The sequence below is a fragment of the Accipiter gentilis genome, chromosome 11 (assembly GCF_929443795.1).
Source record: "Accipiter gentilis chromosome 11, bAccGen1.1, whole genome shotgun sequence".
Classification (NCBI taxonomy): domain Eukaryota; kingdom Metazoa; phylum Chordata; class Aves; order Accipitriformes; family Accipitridae; genus Astur; species Astur gentilis.
This window is the reverse complement of record NC_064890.1, coordinates 34,319,673-34,342,807: the sequence shown is the minus strand read 5'-3', so window position 1 is coordinate 34,342,807 and position 23,135 is coordinate 34,319,673. Positions and strand designations below refer to the sequence as shown.

Sequence of the window (23,135 nt, the reverse complement as noted above, 5' to 3'; positions counted from 1 at the left end):
GCAGAGACGTGGAGGAGAGAGTTGTGAAGCAGGGTTCTAATGGGATCGGGGGAGGGAGGCTTAGGCAGAGATGCATAAAAAGGGCAGGAAAAAACCATAGGAAAGGCATGGGACAGAGCAAGGGGCAAAGTTAAGCAGTAATGGGTAACAGAGGAGCAGAAGAGCTGCTTAACATCTGTATTTTATTCCCCTTCATGCCAGTCTGCGATTCATGCAGTCTGTATTTCTTTATTTTCATGAGATGGGGTGAAAGCTGTCCACCTTCGTGCAGCAATCCCAGCAAGACAGCCCCGACCTGAGGAGGTATTTGTGACACTTGTAGAAAAAAGGAAGGGGAAAGAGGAGAAAGGATGAAAAAAAAACACGGACACCTCTTCTACAGTTCCTCAGACAACGCTTTGGCGGCAGTTCTAGGTAAAACAACCTGCCTCTGCCCTAGCAGTTCACTCATGCCCTGTGCTGATCACTCATGCCAGATATATCGTGGTGCTGATCTGGCTGGGAATCCGTTCCCTGGTCTGGTTCATCGTACATTTGTCAAAGTGCTGGTGCCAGCACAACACAAGAGACAGCAGCAAGGGGAAAAGACAGGGGAGGGGGAGGGCAGTGAGTTGAAAAGGGTGCAAGACCCCCCACCTCAAGTAGCACCACTGCCAAAGGATGAACACTATCCCAGTGGCTTACCTTTCGAGCTGGCTTACTTTGAAGCACCTGAGAAGCTAAACTCTGGTTTGCAGAAACAATACTTTTGAGACCGTGGTCCAAGATCTATATTTGGTTCTCCAGGATATTGTTACAATTGAGTTCAGCTGAGAGAAAGTTAATTTGGCTGATAAGAAAGAAAAGGGAGGCGTCCTAAGACTAAAATAAACTCGTTTAAAATTTTCAAGGATAAGATTTTTTTTTTTTTTTTTGTACTGTACTCTGGCTTAAATCAAATTTAGTTGGCATGCAGCTTTAAAAACTGTTTTTAAGCATTACATGCCAGTGTGAAATGAAGTGAAAATTATGTGTTGTTTATATTTACATGCAGAGTAGGTGTTTTTGGCTGACAAGAAATATATATTACGGTGTCTTGCAGTTGCAGGGAGACGACCTCACACCTAAATTACTCTGTTTTTAGCTGAAGTGCAAGCATAGAAAGTTTTAGTTAAATATAATTTCTTTCTGTTCATTAGCTCATCCAGTCAGACCATAGATGAACTAATAGCAACTGAACAGTAAGGCAAAAACATCCCTTCTCCCTTTGGACCAAATGAGTTTATTGCTGCTTCTTTGTATCATTTAGAAAGATGCTGGAATATGGTATTTACACAACTTAATATTTGCTCTTACTGAATTTTTTTGCAAGGCCCCAGGTCTCTCATCATCCTAAATCTGAACCCTGCCTCACTCTCCTCCTTCTCTTGGAATGATCTCCAGATGTGCTCCAGAGAGCTGCGAGGACAGAAATACGAAAGCTAATCCTATGGTGTCCTCTCAAAGGAAAAATTTTCTTTCCTCCTGAATTATGGGCTGCATTTCAGAGTATTGCACTGGAGAACTACAAACAAATAGCACATTCTTTACTTCCCAAGCTTTACTGCACACAGCTTTCCATTTATACCGTAACTAATTAAAATCAGTCTTCAAATCAACAACAGATGCTTTGGTATCATGCAATAACTTGTCCAGCGCCTGAGCGGCAAGTCTCAAAACTGATAGTTTTGTGCAAAAGTTGCTTCCACTTTACTAGCAGGTATTACAAAGGTAATGCATGAAGGAGAAGACGGTATAATACCCAAGTCTAATCAGCTGTAACAAGTCACATAGAAGAGAAGAAGCAGTTTCTGTGTACTAAGGAAAAATCAAGGCAGGGATGGTAAAGGAAAGACTGATGACCTGTCTTAGATTCTGCATGTCAAACAAGAAAAAAACCTACTTAAAGGAAGAAAACTGCTTCTAGCATTTGCTCTAGTACATGGCTTTATATTCCACACTTCATTAGCAAGAAATACCGATCTCTTCGAGGTCCTTACAACACTTGCAGCAGGGCCTTTCGAATGTGACAGTCTCTGGCGCTGTGCCCCTTGCATGCTAATAGCCCCACCGATGGCAGCGGCAAATGCACTGCATTCACACTGGCATTAACTATCTAATCGAAGACGCGAGACCTCCGAAAAGGGTGACTCTAAAAGAAACATGCCTGCAGTTAACAGCCACGTGAACATTGGGATTGAGTGCCTGTCAAGGAGAAGAGAGAGTAAAACCAAGTTGTAAATACACGTTTGCACATCGAGGACTCCATGTTTTCAGCGATGCCTCGAGGGGTGTAGCATGTCAAGAGGAATTTGGAATGAAAAAAGTTGCAAAGGTCAGATTAGCCTCTGGTGGGTTGTGACTGGGTAGTGACAGACACCTATTGCTGGGTCATTTTTCTGCAGAAAGCAGGGCACAAATACATTCCTAACGGAAGCCTACACATGTCTGAGTCACCCTGAGGTCACCAAGGGCACTTTAACTCTGCCCTGAATATCATAAGGACTATGACTAAGGTACTTGTAAGAATATTTTAAAGTAATCTTAAGAAGTATATACAACTTTTAATTTCATAGTGGTATTACAAGATCCAGCTGGATTGACTGGGAAAGACAGTTAGCTTATCCAATAGCATAACATATTTGTTTTTCTTCCAGGGCACCAGAAACTTTTTTGCCTTTTATTTTATAAGTTTTCTAGCAGCATAGTTCGAAAGAGGATATTGGTGCACCAATAGTGTTGCCTCTACTTCTAGCTATGCTAGATGAAACTATGCTTCATCTGTGAATTTGCATTATCTGTTGGGATTTGCATCACTTGCTAGGAGAGTTATCATTAACAATCTTCTGCACAAGCACTAAACCAAAAGAGCCCCAAAGTATCTCTGGCGTCACCTGACATTTCTAACAATCTGAACATGTGTTACCAAAGTTGCATCAGTTTTTTTGTTTGTTTTTTTTATTTTTTTTTATTTTTAACACCACATTTACTAGTAGGCTTTGGATGTTCACATGCCTATAGAACAGCTGGATTTATGTTTGGCTTGCCTTAGCATAGCAGTGCGAAACAGATGGAGCATATGCTCGAGCTTGTTGTCTGTCTCCCAGATTCTCTTGTAAATTTTCCATCCTCAAGCTCCCTTTTTTCTTCTGACATTTCTCTGTGCTTAATTCTCTGCCTTTATGTCCTCCCGAGTCTCCTCTCTACATCCTAGCTATGTTCACCGTACCTGTTGAATTGCTATAGTGCAAAATAAAGTTCTGAACAAGAATAATGGCTGTTTTGGGAGACCTTCCAATACCTGAAAATACATCTGGTAGCTAAGGCTGACATTTAAAATTTTCCTAATCACTGAAATTCACCCTGGACTCCTATTTCTATATGGTACCACCTCCAGCCCCCAAAATAACGAAAACAAGCTACTGAGAAGATAATAACCCAATAGGCAGTCAGGTCATGGAAGCTCATCTATCCATTCTTCAAAAATAACCTCATCTTTCCAGGGGCAAAACAAAGACTTCTTAAAGTGGGGGGGCGGGAAGAGAGAGGAATATGCAGGGACACTCATCTGGGTGTGGGAAAAGAAGGTGCACATACCTACCCCTATATTATTTCTGTAAAGCAGAACTCCTGGGGCTGAGACCCCAGACCCCTAATGACTATAGAAGGTGCCTGAGATACAGGGCTGTAAGTTCATGTCCTTATTTAAGTTTGAATTATTCTTTTACTTGCAATAAGTCCCCAAACTATTGAGTTAGTAACTATAGTAGAGTGCTCAGCTCCATCTCCCTCCTCTTACCCAAAGACCACCATTCTCCAAAAAGGCAGAGCCTCCTATGAAAGCTTGGGCTAAGATAAACTCTTGTCTTTAGACTCAACTGCTTTCGCCAGAAACTCCTATTGAGTGAAAATAAAGTACTGTTGCTGCGAGGGCAAGGTCCTGGAGGAAACGACTACCTTTAAATGTGTCAGAAGGAATCCCTGATCTCACCGATAACAGCAGAAAATGGTGACCCTGTTGAAAAAGGCTATTAACCATGGAGAGTCTGTGGTGTTACTGTCCCTGCAAAGGAAACCAGTGGTCACTGCTCTTTTAAGAAAGGCCAGCAGTGAGAGTTTTTTGAAAGATAATAGATGTTAGCTACTGTTTAAGAATAAGCAATCAAATAATTCACAGTGGTAAAGTCCAATGGATTATTTTTCTCCCCACAATGCAGCCTATGTATGAGATCTTGGTAAATCAATGATATCGGAAATTTGAAAGGTCTGAACTTCACTGTTAGGAGTATATTCATCAGAAAAAAATTTCTAAATATTTTAAAGAACTTCTTTTAAAATTAATTTTAAATCCAACTGAAAAACAGATTAATTTGCAAATTCTCAGAAAATTCATTCTGACCTCAAAAGGTAAGTGCTGCAATTCTGAGCACACATTGTATTTTTAAGTACACAAGAAAGAAGCTGAATTTCTGTTTTAAGTGCAAAATTGCTTAAAGCCAAATTCAAATATGAAGGCATTGACCATAAGAATTGTAACAATTAGAAACCACAATCGATTATAACTTAGCCCAACTGCAACCTATTTTTTTTCAAAAATCATGCATTTAGCTGTAGGCTGTCTACAGCTAAGACAAGGTCTCTGTACTCTGTGCTATAATTTTAGGAAAGATGGCCTATAGTCTTCATATGTAACAGATTTTTCTGAAGGCTAGCAACTCTAAATAAAAATTCTTTTCTTTAGATCTAATATTTTAGACCATATTCTGTTTCCAAAACATCTGGAAAGTAACTGAGAGCCTATTTCCCAGGGGCTGAAGTCTTAAGGGACTGATGCTCGTAATTAATTTAGGATCATTTAAGTGCTACATTGCCACACGTGGCATTCCCACATTTGGATGTAACACCTGCAGCGCAGGCATTTTGTCTTTTGCAATTGTTGGCACCGTACTTACATTGGTGACCACCGCCAGAATGGCTATGCCTTGCATGATGGGCTGCCAGGCACCGATGTCTTGTGCCTTCTGTGTAACCATGCGCCTGAACTGGGTCGTCAGCTTCCACGCATCCAGCCGGATTTCCAACATGTTGTTAATAAGAGCCAGAAGAGGAGCCAGGGGGAACGATGCCACAAACAGAGTGACAAAGCCAAACTGTATAACTGTCAAAGGGAGAGGTTACATACATCGATGAGGCTTTCACTTACTGGAGATAAGCATGGATGAGCATGTATACTTTATATACTTCAGCTGTGGGAGAGAGAGACAAGAAAGAGTAGCCGAGTTCCTAGCAAATCTTTTGTATCAGAAGATAGGAGCACAACAGTACTGAAAAAACCTGCTAGGTGAAGGGGACAGGAAAATGTTACAAGTCACAACACACCAAGAGGAACTATTCTGGGTATTTAAACATCCGTTTCTTTCTTATGTCTTCACCACGAAGACCCGGAAATCAAAATTACTATCATCTGTCTCAGTGCTGTGCTGCAAAGCCTGGACTAACGATCATCTTATGGGTGTTCGAGTGCTGCGACAAGTGCGCTGGCCATGCTGTGACAGAGCGGATTGTAGCAACAAACCGGAGACGTGCCAGCTCCCAGGAGGCCAGCGGCAAGTCCTGGTGACTTGCAGAGCCCCTGCAGAGCAGTCTGATGCAGGGCTCTGCTGTACAACACCAGAACATGGCAGCGGTCTGCCTTCTGGGTGCATTTCTTGGAGGATGGGGCAAAGAAGCAGCAATACTCCTCCTTGTACAGTCAGTCACATGCTGCTTCCTACTTATAAATTGGATTGAGGCTTAGCTGCTTAATAAAAGCTTGCGAAACTACCTGTAATGGCTTATCAAAACTTGTCTTGGAAAACATTCACGTCTCCTCTGTATACACTTATTAAGCATTGCTTGTATGAAAATTTTCTTTAGAGCATGTTTGTACCCAGCAGTGGTAGGGAATCCAAACTAAACTGCTACTTACCCATTTCCAGATACTCATAGAACAGTCCAAGTTTTCCAATGGGCTGCAGGTGGTAGTCCTGTTCCCAGCGTGGAACAACTTTTTCTGATCTAGTAGCTGCACAGTATCTTCCGATTAGATTCTTAACCCAACTATCAGCCAGGGAGAAAAAGACCACTAACATTGGTAAAATAAGCTAAAAAGTTCAGTAAATGGAAAAAATTGACATTTGTGCTGCTATAGCTTTGAACAGTGGATTTAGTTGTTCTTGAATTACTGAAAATTTCCTTCAAACATGAGCATAATCTTCTGTTGCCTTATCCTGAAAGTGGTTATTTACAACCATAAAAAGAGTGTGAAGGGGCAATATATCAGAATCATACTGATTTACACTTATGCTGTACAGCTGAATGACATGTAAAATTGAAGGTAACAAAAAATCAAGTTAAATGTAAGCCTGTGGTTAGACAGATGAATTCCTTCTGATCACAAAATTCACAGAATCATAGAATGGTTGAGGTTGGGAGGCATCTCTGGAGGTCATCTGCTCCAACCCCAACTGCTCAGGCAGGGCCACCTAGAGCTGGTTGCCCAGGACCATGTCCAAACGGCTCTTGGGTATCTCCAAGGATGGAGACTCCACAACCTCCCTGGGCAACCTGTGCTAGTGCTTGGTCATCCTCACAGCGAAAAAGTGTTTTCTTATGTTCAGAGGGAACCTCTGTGTTTCAGTTTGTGCCCATTGCCATTGCCTCTGGTCCTGTCACTGGGCACGTCTGAGATTAGCCTGTCTCCCTCTTCTTTACTCCCACCCTTCAGGTATTTGTACACACTGATGAGAACCCCCTGAGCTTTCTCTTCTCCAGGCTGACCAGTGCCAGCTCTCTCAGTCTCTCCTCATATGTGAGGTACTCCAGTCCCTACAACATCCTTCTGGCCCTTTGCTGGACCTTTTGTCAGTAGGTCCACGTCTCTCTTGTACTGGGGTGGCCCAGAACTGGACACAGTACTCTAGGTGTGGCCTCCCCAGTGCTGAGTAGTGGGGAAGGATCACCTCCCTTGACCTGCTGGCATCAGTCCTTCTAATGCAGCCGAGGATACCATTAGCATTCCTTGCAATGAGGGCATTTTGCTGGCTCATGTTCAACTTGGTGTCCACCAGGACCCCCAGTCCCTTTTCTGTCAAGCTGCTTTCCAGCTGGGTGGCCCCCAGGTGCAGGACTTTGCAATTCCTCTTGTTGAATTCCATGAGGTTCTTGCCAATCCATTTCTCCAGCCTGTCAAAGTCCCTCTGGGTGGTAGCACAACCCTCTGACTTATCAGTTTGGTGTCATCAACAACCTTGCCGAGGGAGCACTCAGTCCCCTCATCCAGATCATTAATGAAGATGTTAAACAGGACAAGACCCAGTAGTGATCCCTGAGGAACACCACTTGTCACTGGTCTCCACTTGGACATAGAGCTGTTGACCACAACTCTTTGAGTGTGACCAAGTCAACCATAACTTCCCCATGGTGAATCCATTCTGACTACTTCTGATGACTTTCTTGTCCTCCGTGTGCCTGGAAACGGTTTCCAGGATTAGCTGTGCCTTCCCCTTCACAAGGGTTGAGGTGAGGCTGATCTCATCTGAAAGGCTTGCAGGAGAATTTAAGAAAACTGATGAATTGGCAGTAGCCATTTTCAGCAGTCAAAGAACCATATTCAAAAAGAAGGAAGGTGGGGGCAAATGTCTATCAACAGAGAAAAAACCAAAATGATTCTTTTTATACTGGCAGAGATGCAGAATGAGGGAGCAGTTAAGAACCAGATCCAGAAGTGATACTCAGCATTTCAACACCTAAATGTTACTTGTCACCCTGGGAAGTGAATTCAAAATTCTGGTCAGATGAATGTAGTTCCTGTACACAGAAGGAGGAGTCAGTCGTTTATGGCTGGAGCTGACATCTGCAGGCATGCTCAGTCTAGGGACCCTTCCTCAGCTAAAAGACGATGTTGAGGAGAAGGATGGGTGTACAGGTCCATCCTGCAACCAGCAGCATGTACAGAGCATTGGGGAGGCACCGTATCTCAGCAGAGCACCCTAGCCTCAACCCTACACAGTATTTATGACATGCTTTGAAGTGAGTGCAGCAAAGGAGCACAATTCGTGGGCTTGGAAGAACCGCAGCCAGAGGGAATACAATACAATGCCATGGGCTGGTGATTATGGCATTCAGGAGGGCATGAGTAAACTGGGAGTTCCCTACGCCAAGCAACACAACAGCCACTGATCAGCATAAAATAAAGAACAAGTTCTGGGAGAAGGAACAGAGTCCTGGATAGTATCTTAACCTAAATTAAACGGAGGGCATTCGTGATTAGCACTTTGCTTATTGTTTACATTAAAACATGACCTTCCAGAGATCTGCCCCACTGAAAGAGAACCTATAGGCACTATGAATGTCAAATATGACTGTAAAACTAAATGAGTTAAATTAGTAACCTATGCATGACTTAAAAAAGCCCAATGTATAACAACAAATCAATCCCCTCAATATTAAGCAACTGTTTTTAGTTTAATAGTTTCAGAGTTTCTATAACCTCAGTTTTAAGTATCCAACCTTTAACACATTGAGTCTGATTTGCAGAGGAAGGAAGCATTTCTGATTACAACTAAAATCAAACAGAACGACAGAGACAGGAGCTCAGAGCTACCAGACCGAAAATATCCAAACTGTCTAAAAAGGCCCCAAAAAACTAGTCTGATGCTTTTTAGAATACAATACGCACCTATCAAATTTAGTGACCAAATGCATGAACACATCAAGCAAAAGCATTATCTTTCAAATATGAAAAAGCAGATCACTTAATAGCTTCAACTTACGGAAGAAGCACTTCTTGAATGTTGTTCCAGATCGCTTTACCTCCTACTATGATGGCAAGCTGAGTTGTGAGTTCGAGGAGACATCCACCTGGATCACACTGAAGGTTAGGAGAGACAGGAAAAATTTTTGAAGTTGGGTAACTTTTCAGGCACGGATGAAGCATTTAAAATAATGCATTCCTGGTTTATTATGAGAACATTTCTTAAAGCAATACAAGAAGACTATTTAGGCAAACCTTTCCAGTAAGGTATGCAAAAGCCAATTCCAGGCCATGTATGGTCACATATGATAGGTTGACAGGACACTAGTGAAAGAGTGAAATACCAGGTGAAGTCATGCAGGTCTGTACTGTGCTGTCACCAGGTGAGGTGAGAATAGGAATGCTTCTGCTGATGTTCTCCCCTTCCCATGTGCCAATTCACAGATTGCTGGACCATGGGAAAATAAGCTTGTCTGGGTACACATAATACATTTCTAAGCGCAACTGGTCTTGTGGCATATTCTTTTATGCTAGGGGTTACTAAGGAGGCAATTGGCTTGGCAGGCAGTCACTTTTTGAACCCTCGTGTTAAATATGTACAACTATGTTATACACTCCTAACTGTAGCAGAATACCTGGACTAATGGCTCCTGCTGTTTAAAAACAAACATTATCATACATTCTTACCTCTTCATTGCGATACTTTCCTAGCCAATAAACTGGATTTCCAGGGTGACCTACAAATCTACCCTTAAAGAAGGCTATGTAGAAGCATGAAGAATAGTAGTTGACAAACTGGAACAAGAACATCTTCGTGGTCAGACTGTTTTCATAATCAGTCTGTGTCCTTGGAAGCTCTGCAATTGAAAAAAAAAAAATTAATTAAAAAAGAAAAGCCAACCTACAAGTAACATACAAGCTGCTTTAGAGCCTAAGCTGGAAAAGTATGTGTATGCCTTGTACTCCTTAATATGACTGAGCATTATAAATTAGATTGTATATAATTCCCATGTATACTGTAACCATTATGCTAATTCTAAAACTATATGGGTTGTAAAAAGGAAAGAACTTGTTCCCTGACAATAAAGAGAAAGAACAAGCAAAAATTCTGATAACTCAGGGAAAAAAAAAAGCACCCAAATCCAGCACACTCAGGAAAGATGCAAATGCAACACTTTGAACTGAGGAAACAGTATTAAGTGAAACTATATTAAAACACCGCACTACTTCACACATCTAAAGTAAAATAGCTACTTTAATGTTGATGGCCTGGATATAAAGAATAATAATATTTGTGACTGTTTATCTATTTAATAACATGGGAATGGTATCTAGCTTTGGAACAGTGACCTTATTTCATTTATTTACAAGAAAATAGCTATTTTCCCCATAAACAAAAGCTAATGTAATTGAATGCATTATGCGTTACAGATCTGTTTTCATAAAGCTTGGTTATTATAGTAATTTTCTTTGCTTTGTCTGTTTCACAAGCACAAAACTGTAAACAATTGATCTTTCATGCTGTCTATACAAGGAGTTTTCAGGCAAAGAGCTGAATATCATATTCCTTTGATATTGAGAAAATCCGTATTTGAAAATTTCTAGATGGTATTGTAGGACTTGGTGGGAAAATTCCGAAATATGTGGTACAGGTGTTCATTTATTGGAGTTCTTATTATACATGTACATGGTATTTTTCCTTCCTATTTTACCCCAAGTTTCTATCTGAGGTACAGCAGTGGCATACCGAAGTCAGTAATCAGGATTGCCATTTTTTCATAGACGACGTTGAGAACCATAATGACTATAAAGCTGATGAGTGAAGCAGTTACTGAAGTGGCTGTCTGCGGAGTCAGGTACTTGAGGATCGTCTCCGTTCCACTAATGTGCTGTGACAACATTGCAGAAAACACCAGGAAAACCGAGAGCCTGTAGACAATGATTCCAATAACTGAAGCAATAATCAAAAGAATCTGCCAAGGAAGCACAAGAAAGATGTTAATGTTGAACCATTTGCTTCAGGAAGAAGTGAGTTCGAAACACTTTTTACAATAGGCAAAAGGAAACCAATCGTGTGCCTGTCATTCCATCGCAAGAGGATGATCAAATAAGATAGAAGGCAATAAATACAGAATCCATAAAAGAAGCCTTTTTTTTCATGCAGCATAGTCAATCTGCAGGAAAGAAAAGAGATGGTCTGTTTTATGACTAATAACAAGTTTTGTACCGATGCGAGCAAAGATAATGAGATGCGTAATCAAATCTTACGCCTTGAGGCATGTGATAGAAGATATCTCCCTCTTTTGACATTGGGCAATTGGTAGGATGGCAAATGTACTAGCAAGTCTACATTGATTATGGAAGGGGTTCTACCTTCTCTTTTGCGTGATAATATTACAAACTACAGACCCCTGAAAGGAACAGACAAATTTTAAGCCAAGTCATGTAATCTGCAGGAGTCATAATAATGATCCATGCGCCCCATCTTGCTTGCCACCTTCCCTCTTTCTGCTTCTCCTCCCGCTTTTATTTCTTGCTAGTTCTCTAGCTATTACTCACATTGAGGTTCATAGAGCTGCGAATCTTTTTTCCACTATCTCTGCAAACTGCCGTGAATCCACCTACCTCCCCCTACCCTGTGCATAAGAAGAGTGCAGGAACGCAAATGACAAACCCAGACCAAATCTCTTCCCTTCAACCTGAAGTCCTGCCTATTTAAATCCAACAGCAAGCCAGTATTCTTTCCTTGTGTTTCAGAAGTGTTAACGCTGAGGGTCTCCTGGGCTGCCAGCCACCACTCGTATCCATCTCCGATCCCTCTCCTATCTCCTAGGATGAGGTCTCTTCCAGCTGCTGTTTGTGCTACAGGCAAGGAGGACACACAGCATGCTAAACCACCGAGCTTTTCAAGCTGACCTCTCAGGGCATGCTCACCATGTTAGATATTGTTTCATGGGTGACTGGACCGCTTTCAAGTTTTAGTTGTAATTAAAGCAGCAGCTCTGGAAGATTAGAGAACACCCAGCTTTGCTCTGTTACATGAAATGAAAAACCTGCAAGAGGTCCAGGACTGTGAGATACAATATTGAAGCAAATGGCTGGAACAGGTAGGATAGAAACTGGCAGGGAGGAGAGCATATAAACCAAAGTCTTTCCCCTACTCCCCCCCCAAAGCAAAGCAAGACATTTATCTTAAAATAATGAGGGAAATGGACCGCATTCACAGGCATAACTCACAAGCTACAACTGCAGAATATTATGACGTATTTTCTGTTGACTGTAAGCTAACGAGTATTCGGTGACTACAGCTACCTTCTCCATGTGGGTCCATACCTTACGGGCTTGGATTATGCATCAGATGGAAATCCAGCTGAACCTGTTCCTTTGTTACCTTTTGTTCAGTTCAGGAGGATCTTTTTTTAGACACTTAATAGAGAATTGAATTCATGAGGTAAAAGAACAAGAGGAGAACTTTACCCAGAAGAAGACTGCACTTGTACAGAAAGTCATCCTTATGCACTTCCCACAGGCAGTGTATGGTACATGTTCTTCTTGCTGTAAAAGATTTAGAAGCAGATCAAGGATGCACCCAAGCTTTTCTTCATGATTTTTGGGTGCTGCAATTAAACCCTTTATGATATTGAGGGCAGAAAAAAGGAAAGAATTCTCTGATTTTGTTTCCTTTTCTGCTTTGTTGTCCTGGAAACTCACATTTATTCATGATTTCAAAAGCCTTGCCTTAACATGTGTCTTTTTTTGCTGCCCATTCTAAGATAAAAATGACTTCCATAGACGCCGAGTGTCCTCAGCTCTCACTGACTTCAGCTATGACGTGGTGCATAGTCCTCTTTAATGGACGCATCCTTCTCTGCTGACCATGGCATCCAAGGTCACTATCTTTCAAACCTCCTTGGCTAAAATTAGCAGGCACTAAGATTTTGGTCCCTGATCTCTGTATTTCCCAATTTACCCCATGGGAACAATGGGATGGCTTTCCCAAGGAAAATGCGTACCTCAGTATGGTGGTGTGAAAATTCACTGAGTCTTTATAGGATCTCTTGAGGATCAAGATCATTATGTTTTAGCATATTCTTCACTCTTTGAACTGTCTGAAAAGAACTTTCTAGCTATGCCTTTATACATTAAAGGAGGCATAGGTTTATAAGCTTTTAAACAGAACCAGTTTTTTTGTAGTACAAGATATAAAAAGAAGATCTATATAGGATAGTTTCAACCATGGCAGTTAATTTTGAAACTTTACAAGTGCCCTCTAATAAACATTAGTATAATGTGGATGGAATGTGAAAGCAATGCAAATGATCAGATAAACGCCAGAGTAATATATTGACAGAGAATAATAAAAAGTGAAGCTGAACTGGAGTGAGCTACTGAAGCTAAAGCTACTCAAAATGTATAATAAATAGAGATCTAAACTAAGATCCTCATAAACATGAATCCTATTTCATTGAAATGAGGATTATCCTTGTCCCTGTGAGTTTGCTGTTATTAATCGTAATTGCATCCGCATGGACTTAGCAACAATACCTATTTATACATGTTTCAAACAGAAACATCTTTGGTTAAAAAACCAGTCTTGGCATGATGCATAATGTAACGACTTTCCCTCTATTTCACCCTGTTTTCGTGGTGCATTCTTAGGCAAAGATAGCAAATGCTCTGTGATCTTGGCCTCTGGCAGCAACACTGAATCATTTCTTGGGGGATTTAATAAAGTAGACTTAGTCTCCTAAGCTGGGGATGATGCCTACTTCTGTTTATTTATGACACAGGAACCTCAGCAGTGCAACCTCCTCGAACAGGCAACTACTTTAAGGTGCCTACAGTTAGGTATAAATTCCCTGCCATGCATCTGTACTTTATAAGTTCACTATTTCCAGGCCAGCTTATCAACTCTCCTTGAAGCACTGCTGATTTATCCAGCTCTAGTCCAGCTTCACCACATTCATAGTGTCCTCTCACAACATGTCTATTGCAGTAGCCATCACCAGTTATCAAAATATTCCTTACCTGTGTGATTTCATTCATTACTACATGAGTGCATCGAGCTTCGTATTCTGGGCGAACTTGCTCTTCTTGCTCCAAGTACTCAACTGTGTCCCATTCATACTCTAGTTCAGCCTGCCGCCGCTTCCAAAACTCCAAAAACAAAGTAACTATCCAGAAGATAAAGAGAGTGAGCAATACCACGTGAGCATTGGACACTGCTTGACCCCCGGGCTATAACATGAGGCTCAGTTTTCCATACAGCTTTCCACAGACGTGGAACAAAACCCTTATTGGCTAATGCAGTAGTGAAAATAACTGGATCTACTCCTTTATGCAATTACTGCTTTGGATATATAGGTACTTAATAAGAGAAACATGAGGTAAACGGTGTTGTAAGCATATGCTGAAGAATGCATATACATTTATTTGCTTTCTGCCACTTTGGATTTCATATTATAGACTGCTTTTGAGAAAGTTTATCATGGGTTGCATAAGAAATCAAGTTGGTTGGATAGGTGAACACAAAATGCTGGACTCCTAGAAAAGAAAAACTCAGCATGCCAAAAATTGCCACAGGGAAAAGCTCACGTTCATTCGGTCTGCAATTTTTGCATGGACAAATTATCAGTTTGCAGACTACAAGAACCAATGATGATTCAGGTAAAGCTGCTTAAATGCAGCTGCCTTTCCTCCTCACTAGCAGGAATCTGAAGGGGCTGGCTGCAGCTCTTTTTGCACAGCATGGAGCTTAGAAACTCTCTGGGCTGGGCCAGCCGTTTCCCTGGACCGTGTGTGCTCCTACAACTGGGAGCACTGGGGCACCAAGTACACAGATGCCTCCGTGGTACTGGCTGGACATGAACCCAGCCAAACTCATTACCTTGTCCCGAGACATGAAGCAGGCAGATCTGGCAGCAGAGGCAATGACAGACCCAGCTGAGAAGGCTCAGACAACGGGTGTCAGTGCCACGCTCCCCGGTCCACCCGGATACCTTTTTACTGGAGACAGTGCATCCCCAGACTGAGTGGTGTGGATCTGCAGCACTGCCTCCAGGAGGAGTTAGTATCCCATCCCGGCACTCCTCATTACTCCCATTGTCTGGGAGTAATTAACCCTAAAAGTGGTTTGGTTTTTTTTTTTATTAGTTTGGCCCCTCATGCTGAATGATGAAACATCAATGGCATGTGGTTACAAGTCCAAACATTAAAGTTTATTTCCAAAATCAGGTGTGGTCAATAAACCCCAAACTGAAGCATATAAAAATGAGAAAATTCCACGGGCTGGGCTGTGAGACGTCCTTGGCATCCGCACACAGGCAGAACCCTAGGAAACCCTCCTCCCCTGATTATTCAGGGGCCTCTTTCACCAGGACTTCTCTGCTACTTCATGCTCAGAAGCACAAAGGCCATTCCAAGCAGTGGGCTAGAGGATCGCATCTGCCTTCTGCAGAGCAAGATTAGTCGTCCATAAAGCTGAAACAGCTGCCCAGCCCAAATCACAGGAAGCTATAGGCTGTACTGATTTACTCCAGCTGCAAATCCAGAAGTGCAGGACTTCCCTCTGTGATAGCCTCCGTGCTAACAGGGAAAGAAGGGCACCTAACATGGGGACAGCTCTCTCGGCCCCGATGCAAAGAAAACTTCTGCTAGCTAAAATAAGCCAGCAGCCAAGTTGTGTCTTTCAGAGCAGGGAAGGAGCGGCTACCGGATTTGACATTTGCCTTTTGTTTTGAACCAGCATTTTTTTTAACAGTGGAAACAAGTGACGTTTCAGCATCAGGAGACCCGAGTGCTAATTACCCCTCACACTGGTAATTTGTGGTGTCCCCTTTCGCGTGTCCCTCAACGCCGCCATTCGGTATGGCTTGGGTATTCTGCCTCTGATGCTGTGTCACCAAGGGCTGAGAAGTTGGAGAACGTTTGTTTGTTTAAGTGATCTTGTTCAGGGAGGGGATCCAGTGATGGCAGCAAGTGAAGTGGAAGCTGCCTCTTGTTCATGACCTTTGCCAATCTAATCATACCATCATGGGAGAAGTGGCAGAAGTGTTGGTCCAGAGCATTAATGTATAGAGGACTAATTCCTGAGGCCAAATTCCCTGGTGTTTTATAGTCCTTTAAGATCTTTGAAGGGAATAGACTAATAAAAGCAATTATTAAAAGTGTATTGATGATAATGATGCAATAATATATCTAAAAATCTGATATTATTTTAATTGTTTTGGACCAGGAGATCTAAAAAAGTATTAGAGCAAGATGAAAATTACAGCTGGAATTGCACCAGGACCATGGGTCATTTGGATTCAGTACAATTTTGACTGAATTTCTGTAATACAATTCACCTCTTTATATAGTGGACTTATGACAAGAATACTAATAGACCTTGCAGCCATCACTATAACCATGCAGCTTAACTTTGTAATTATTACTCTTGGAACCATTCTTCAAAACAGGAAACACAATTTTAATTAAAAAGCAAATTGCAAATAAATTAACTATTCAGATGACAGGAGAAGATTACATTAGTATCAAACTTCTAATTTTCTTTTATTTAGAGAATATCCTACTGGTATTTTGATTTTAGCATATATTTTGAAAGAAATCTTCTTTTTGAAATGATATGTTTCATCTTATATTTCTTTAAAGCAGTAGCTATTTTGAAGCACTTTAGGTCATCATTGGAAAATAAAAATACAATGTGTTTTACAAAGAAAGCAAATTATGTATTCTTGTCAGCCTACATATGAATTCAAAACGTTACATGAGTTATTTTCTCTATAGCGTCCTGTATACAGAACTAATGTTGAGCTTATTTTGGTAATTTCTGGATAAGAGTGCAATAAAAGCCAGTTAACAAAGTTCATAATATGAACAAATGAAACCATTTCTGGGAAAATAGACCTTGCCTAATGCCTTGAATGCAGCACCAAGTGGTTTCACCCATGGGAAACATCCTGGTTTCAGATACATTTTCTCTGCTAAAAGATAAATCTAGCGCTTGTAACTACTACACTTTTTACAATCAGTTTCTTAAATAAAGACAGGAGGAAAAAATTCCTGGGAAACATGATAAATGACTATTTTTCAATTGCCTTGCACAGTCACACAGCTGTTAATAGGCACAGGCAGCTCCAAAACACTTTGGAAAAAAAACATCTCCTCTGCCAGATATACTTAAGCATGTGGCTGGCTCCTGCTGGATGAACATGAGGCAGCTCTAATCACTTCTCTCGGACTTTTCTCCAAATCAAATGAAACAAAACAGACACTGAAAAACAACTTTAAGTTCTACAATTTTCTGTTTTCTTACGATGCTAAAAAAGAGTTCCTGTGAATGTACGTATCTTCTACAGAACTACCTACTAGTGAATTCCTGAGTGCTAGAAAATGAAGTTGTTGCAAATTTATCCATGTTTTCTTGGCTGATGCTGGAGGCTTGGCCAAAATTAGATGACAAACCACAGTTGTTGAAATTGACTTACCCCATATGCCCATAAATACTGCAAACACCAGTGTTCCAAAGCTATCAAATATACAGAGTTTCTGGAAAAATGGAAAAGAAAAAAAGGCTTAAAATATAATCGACACATTTTTTTTCTTCTACACTGACCCAGAACAGAAGCTGCTTACTGAACATGTTGATTTGTAGCTTTTATGTAGTTTAATAAACAATCTTTATTGATAGGGTTTCCTCAATTTCCGTCAATGTACATCATCCTCCAGTAAGTTAAGGAAATTAAACGCAAAGCCCAGAATTAAAAATATAAGCAACATGAATTATTTTTTTAAATTTTTAATAAAAAATAAATAACACCACAAATTATCAATGTGAGGGAGAATTAGCACTCGGTTCTCCTGATTTCGAAACATCATTTGTATAATTAAATATTTTTCAATTAAAATAAAATAAAACTAGATCAGTCTGGCTGTGTCACATCTAACAGGACATGGCTGTGTCACAGCTTCTGTCATGGCCCACATCAGCCTCTCCATGTACCCGTCTCTTGCTTGACAACACGGGTTAAATTCAAGGCATGGATCCAGATAACTTCTTTGGGGAGGGATGGGGCAGAATTTAGAAATGTCAAAACATGCTTTAAACGTTTCCTTAGCAAAATTGATTCAGAGCTACTGATTTAAGAATTGAATGTGGGTTTTCTTTCCCCTGCCCCCAAAGGAAAAAGTACCCTCAAATGAAACCAAAGTGTTTAATTTTTGATTAGAAACCCCCTTTAGTCCCATATCAAATATTTGGGGATTATGTGAAATAAAAAAAAAACACATTTTTTTCATCTTAGATCAAAGTGGAGTGATTATTGTTTTTACTTTCCAAATTTCAGTCACTGGATCAAAAGACACAACTGTTTGCACAGTTCTAGCAATTCTGCAGGACATTAGTGGAGGAACAACATTGCTTTATATGCAGTACTAGTGAAACTGCAACTAAAGTTCAATAGCATGTCTATAAGCTGTCAAAGTAGTTACCTTGGATGATTCACAGGTGATGGTGAGGTTCCAGTAGGTACACGCTTTATCACACTGAGGGCACATTATGATATTACCTCCTATGTTGGGATCACATACTTCTTGGCTAAAACCAAAACTAGTCAGTCACTCACCAACACTAAATTCTTTAGTCCTTTTTCGCACATAATCTCAGGGAATTGAGAAATAATTTACCAGTGATCTGCTCTCAAGAATCCCCCCTCCCCACCCCAGCAACACATCCCCATTTCCATTCTTAGTCCTCATCTCAAAAATGGTTGACATGGGAGGAGAATAATTTCCATCCATTGTACGCGGTGGCAACTCTCAGAACCGCTCACATTAAAAATTAAACAACTCTTCAAAGATCTCACATTATTCAATAGGAAACCCACACTTCCATGCTCACAGGTGCTATCATAGCAAGCCTGAGGGCAGAAGGAAGAGCTTACAGAGCAAGAGAGAGCTGCAGAACTGAAACGGCTACCTAGTCCCTGTGGTCTTCTAAAGAGGATCAGATTGGAAAACACGCAGAGTTGGGCTGCTTGGGTAATTCAAGGGACGGCAGGTCTGCCTCCTATGAGATGGCAAAAAAGTTGCCATCTAACTAGTACGCACCGACCTAGTGTGGTGGAGGCTGAAACGTGATGTAATTGCTTTTTACAAATACATCAGCAGGGTAAACACCAAGGAGGGAGATGAACTATTTAACTAAGTGATAATACTGGCATAAGGCTAATGGGTATAAATTGCCACAGGAGCAGAGCTCCGGAACAGCCCTTCAGCACGTTTTATAAAGATGAACACCCTGCCTGACGGGGGTACTCAGTGTGATGGCCTGTAGACGATTTGGCACAGTGGCCCGGGTGGTTTTCCCTGGGTCGTTGTGCCATGGTTGAATTTTGGCATGATCTGGTGAGGGAATCTGTGTCACGGCTGTGCCTCTCCTCCCAGTGTATCCTGGGCAGCTGAAGCCCTCTGTGCTGTTGTTCTTTCTTTTTTCTTCTCTCAAAAGAGAGGGAAGACATTTTGGGGGTTTTATTGAGGTCTTTGGGTATCTCCTTTAAGGATTACCCCAGTGAAAAAGATGTGTTATGGCAATTTGTTTTGACTTCCGACTGTCACTCTTTTCTTCGTGTTTCTGCCCTAGGTGTGGTGAACCTAGTGCAAAATATAAAGAAAATGCTGAAATAACAAACTCTCAGATGTCTCCCACTGTAATGGTCCATGGACATCCATTACTCCTCTAGCTCACATTTTATGTTGTTTACCTTCAAATCCGTAACTGTTGTTCTCCAGCTCTTTCATTTTGCCTCTTTTATTATGCAGTGCCTTGCAAACCCCGTACAGATCCCCAAAATTGCACGTGATATTAAAATAGGCCTGATCAGGTACCTCCATGTGCAGTTGTCCTTTGTCAGGCATCCATACAGAAAACAGCCAACTCCCACAACTGCAGCCACGATCAGCATATTAGTGTAAAAGCCCAGCCAAGCAAAGTAGATTCCAATTTTTTCTCCATAGTATTTCCTGTGGAGGTAGAGGGGTTTTTTATGAAATGCTAGTAAATTCACATTTCTGTTTCAAATGGCTCTTCATTTCAGACATTTTGTGCCAATTCATATGGTCATATTCCTCCGGTTTGAACTTTGTGATTGCAGAAGTATTACAGCTGGGTATTTCTATCACCACTTTTATGCTTTTATAAGAGGATAGGAAGGGGGAAAAAAAAAAAAAAGGAAAAAGAGAGAAAGATCATACCTTTCAAAGAAAAAATTTAAGTGATTGCCTTTTCATGAATTGGTTTATCGTGAAACCGTGTTCAAAGTATGCTCACATGCGTGAGGTGGTGCGGGTGTACGTACCTGCCCTCAGTACTGAGCTGTCCCGCTCTGATGTCCCCAAAACCAGACCTGCTATGTAAATTCCTAGTTCCCTCTGCCTCGGTCACACCAACCTGATGAAATCCAGGGGTTGCAGTTTGAAAATGTTTTTAGGATGAGCCCATTCTCTGTAGAGAAGATATCGTTCACTTGGGCAGTCAGGATCGGTTGACGGGTGCCTAAAACTAGACTGCAAAACAGAAAGAGCGTGGGAAGAAGACACCGTTAATCTAAGCAGCACGGATCTCATCTCTGCAGACCCTGTGCCATGAACCCAGAGTCTGGAATAGCCGTTTTGCCCAGTCTCACGGCAAGCCAGAAAAGGAGCGGGAAGGCAGCTCTGGGAGTGCACCAGGATTCAGGATAAAGGTTGTCAGAAAGGCACCTAATGCTAAAGCAAACGCTTTACATATGTGAGCTGAAAATAACAGAGACTCATAATGAACTTAAATCTAAGCACATGTCAGCGTCTTGGCACTTATGCATAGAAAATAGGAAAGGATCCATTCTAATTAGAGCACAGGACTGAATTAAAATTGATTTTAAGTAGCTCTAACATGCTAACATGCTTTGCTTCAAAATAATATTGTACTAGAATGAAGGCTGGAAAGTCTGAGGCATAAATCCAGGGCTTCTAGTCTCTGTTTTAAATTTAAAAGAGAGTTCACATGGAGATAATCCTTGTATTTTTTTTACTGGGTTATTTGAAAACCTATTTCAATAAAGCCTATTTTATTTGAGGGAATTTTCCATTCTATATCTGTGATACAAGAAGACAAGTGACATTTATAGAAATCTATAGGCTACTTTTGATTTTCACAGTAGCTGTGATGTATAATTTTAATTGTGTAAAAAGACAGTCATTAATTACCAGGCATACTGAGTCCAAATTCCCCACGCCATGATAGAAATAGCCTGCAAGGCAGGTTTTAAATCTTTAAAAGGAAACCTTAAAAATGGATAGTCACAATGTTATTAATTCTACCCTGTAAAGCTTTGGGTCACTTACAAAAAACATGATTTGTCTTGATTCTGCCTTAAAGATTTCCTTGAAATCCTTGGAAGCCTCCTGAATACGTTAAGCAGAGTCCAAACAGCTGAAGCAGTTACCATTCCTGACCTCCCATGTTCTCAGTATCTCCTCAACAGAACACACCTCGGACACAGAACGGTGGCTCTGATGGGGAGGAGGTGGGGGGGGGGGGGTATATAATAGATATAATGCAGTCTTTGCTTCCTCTATCCCATTTGCAGCCGCACATGGAGTTTTTTCCTTAGTCAAATACTCTGAAATCTGATTTTTTCTTCTCCTTCATTTTCTTTTTCTGTGCTATTGCTAGCCTTTGTACACAAAAGAGTTTTCAGATAACTTGCTTTTTTAAATGATCTACTTTAAAAAGCTTCAGAAGTGTAGCTACAAAAGCTTGCATCTTATTGCAAGATGAAATTCAACCTAGTCAAAACTTTTCTTCAGATGATTCTGACACCACCTCTGAGGTGTTGGACTGGCCAGACAGAGCCTTCCTGCAGAAACGTGAGTGTCCCTGCACATATGTCGCCATGTTTGGGAACTGTGGGAATGTTTCCCACTGTGTGAGACATTCACGCAGCCTAAGATGAGATTTGTATTCTACATCTTTATTAACAATGTTGATATTTTATAGGAATTTTAATAATGAAAAAAGAGACAATGTTAAAAAATTGATTTAGAACTGATGATACAGTGCATCATGGGAACGATCACTCAGGCCAGGCACTTTACTGAACTACATCTCCCAGAGAATATAAGGTTAACACCTCCTAAATGAAATATATTGTTTTTCAGTTATGGAGCTACATTTTTAACCAATAGTGCTTTGGAAGAAAACCTGTTTAGCCAAACTGTGTCCTATTCTAATATGTGGATATAACAACCAGTCAAGGAGTGAGGCAATCAATAGTGCTTGTATCTTTTGATATAAACCCCATAGAAACAGTTCAGACCTCTGTTTCAAAAAACATTTTAGTTACAAGCATTGGACTTACATCATGAAGGGGAAATGCCGCTTTGTAGATTCCTGTGTCCAGTAATTTGTTAATGCCAAACTTTTTCACGTTGTTTTTAGTTGCATATTCCACACGGGACAGGATAAAATGAACCTGAAATTTAGAAAATATTTTTTGTGTCTCTTGCAACCTGAAAGTAACCTTACACGGCTATACCTGTTTCAGCATCTACTTGAGTCAGGAAAGGGTAGGCGGTGCAGACAAAATTAATTGCACTGGGTATATGAACCATTCAAATCCCTCCTTTCAATTAAGGTGGAACATAAATGGGACAAATGTAAGGTATGTTTTCCTTCTGGATTGCCCAGACTGCTTCATAAATGACGCAGGACTATTGCATCCCAAATATTTCTAATTTTTCAGGATGCTTTCTTGAAGGTAATTGCACTGATATGATTACAGGAATCTTTTCTTTTTAAGAGTAAATGCTAGAAATACTCCACAGACTTACAATTCGGCTTCTAGTTGCAGGATTGAAAAATGTGTCTTTGTCTTGAATATAGAAGTTGGACAAATGTTCCTTTTGAAAAGGGGCAGTGAAAAACTCTTGCTCGGGTTTGATGATATTTTCATCCACTCTGAAGAGTCTACTAAACCAGTTGAAAGCCGAGTCTCGCGTTTTCAGGTCATTGGGTTGCAGAGGCAATTTGATGTGCATAACCTCAGCGTACATGCACAGCACTTCCCAAGGTGCATGCACTTTCACAAAAATAAGTTTTTCATCCAAAACCTAAAGTGAAAGAATATTGAAAATATGTGTGTAAGGAAATGAAAGCAAAGATTTTTCATAACCGTTCTTAAATTATCCAGAATTTTCTTTTTTTTTTTTTTTTTACATCTCATAGGTGATCTATTCAAAGATGCATTCATTGTCCACCTTAGCAAATAAATCATTAGCTTCTGTA

The 23,135-nt window shown here is 40.8% G+C and overlaps 1 protein-coding gene across 1 annotated transcript in view; it reads right to left on the bottom strand.

The window, feature by feature from the left end:
- Positions 1-23,135, bottom strand: part of ANO6 (anoctamin 6) — a 79,016-nt gene that overhangs the window by 6,796 nt on the left and 49,085 nt on the right. The window contains exons 5-17 of the mRNA XM_049813563.1: positions 22,682-22,960; positions 22,210-22,323; positions 20,259-20,374; positions 19,697-19,831; positions 18,302-18,407; positions 17,299-17,359; positions 13,841-13,986; positions 12,290-12,367; positions 10,560-10,785; positions 9,500-9,669; positions 8,832-8,929; positions 5,987-6,117; positions 4,971-5,176 (exon numbers count right to left, since the gene is read on the bottom strand). Of these exons, the coding sequence (XP_049669520.1) occupies positions 4,971-5,176; positions 5,987-6,117; positions 8,832-8,929; positions 9,500-9,669; positions 10,560-10,785; positions 12,290-12,367; positions 13,841-13,986; positions 17,299-17,359; positions 18,302-18,407; positions 19,697-19,831; positions 20,259-20,374; positions 22,210-22,323; positions 22,682-22,960 (1,866 nt within the window). The remainder of the gene's footprint in view (positions 1-4,970; positions 5,177-5,986; positions 6,118-8,831; positions 8,930-9,499; positions 9,670-10,559; positions 10,786-12,289; positions 12,368-13,840; positions 13,987-17,298; positions 17,360-18,301; positions 18,408-19,696; positions 19,832-20,258; positions 20,375-22,209; positions 22,324-22,681; positions 22,961-23,135) is intronic.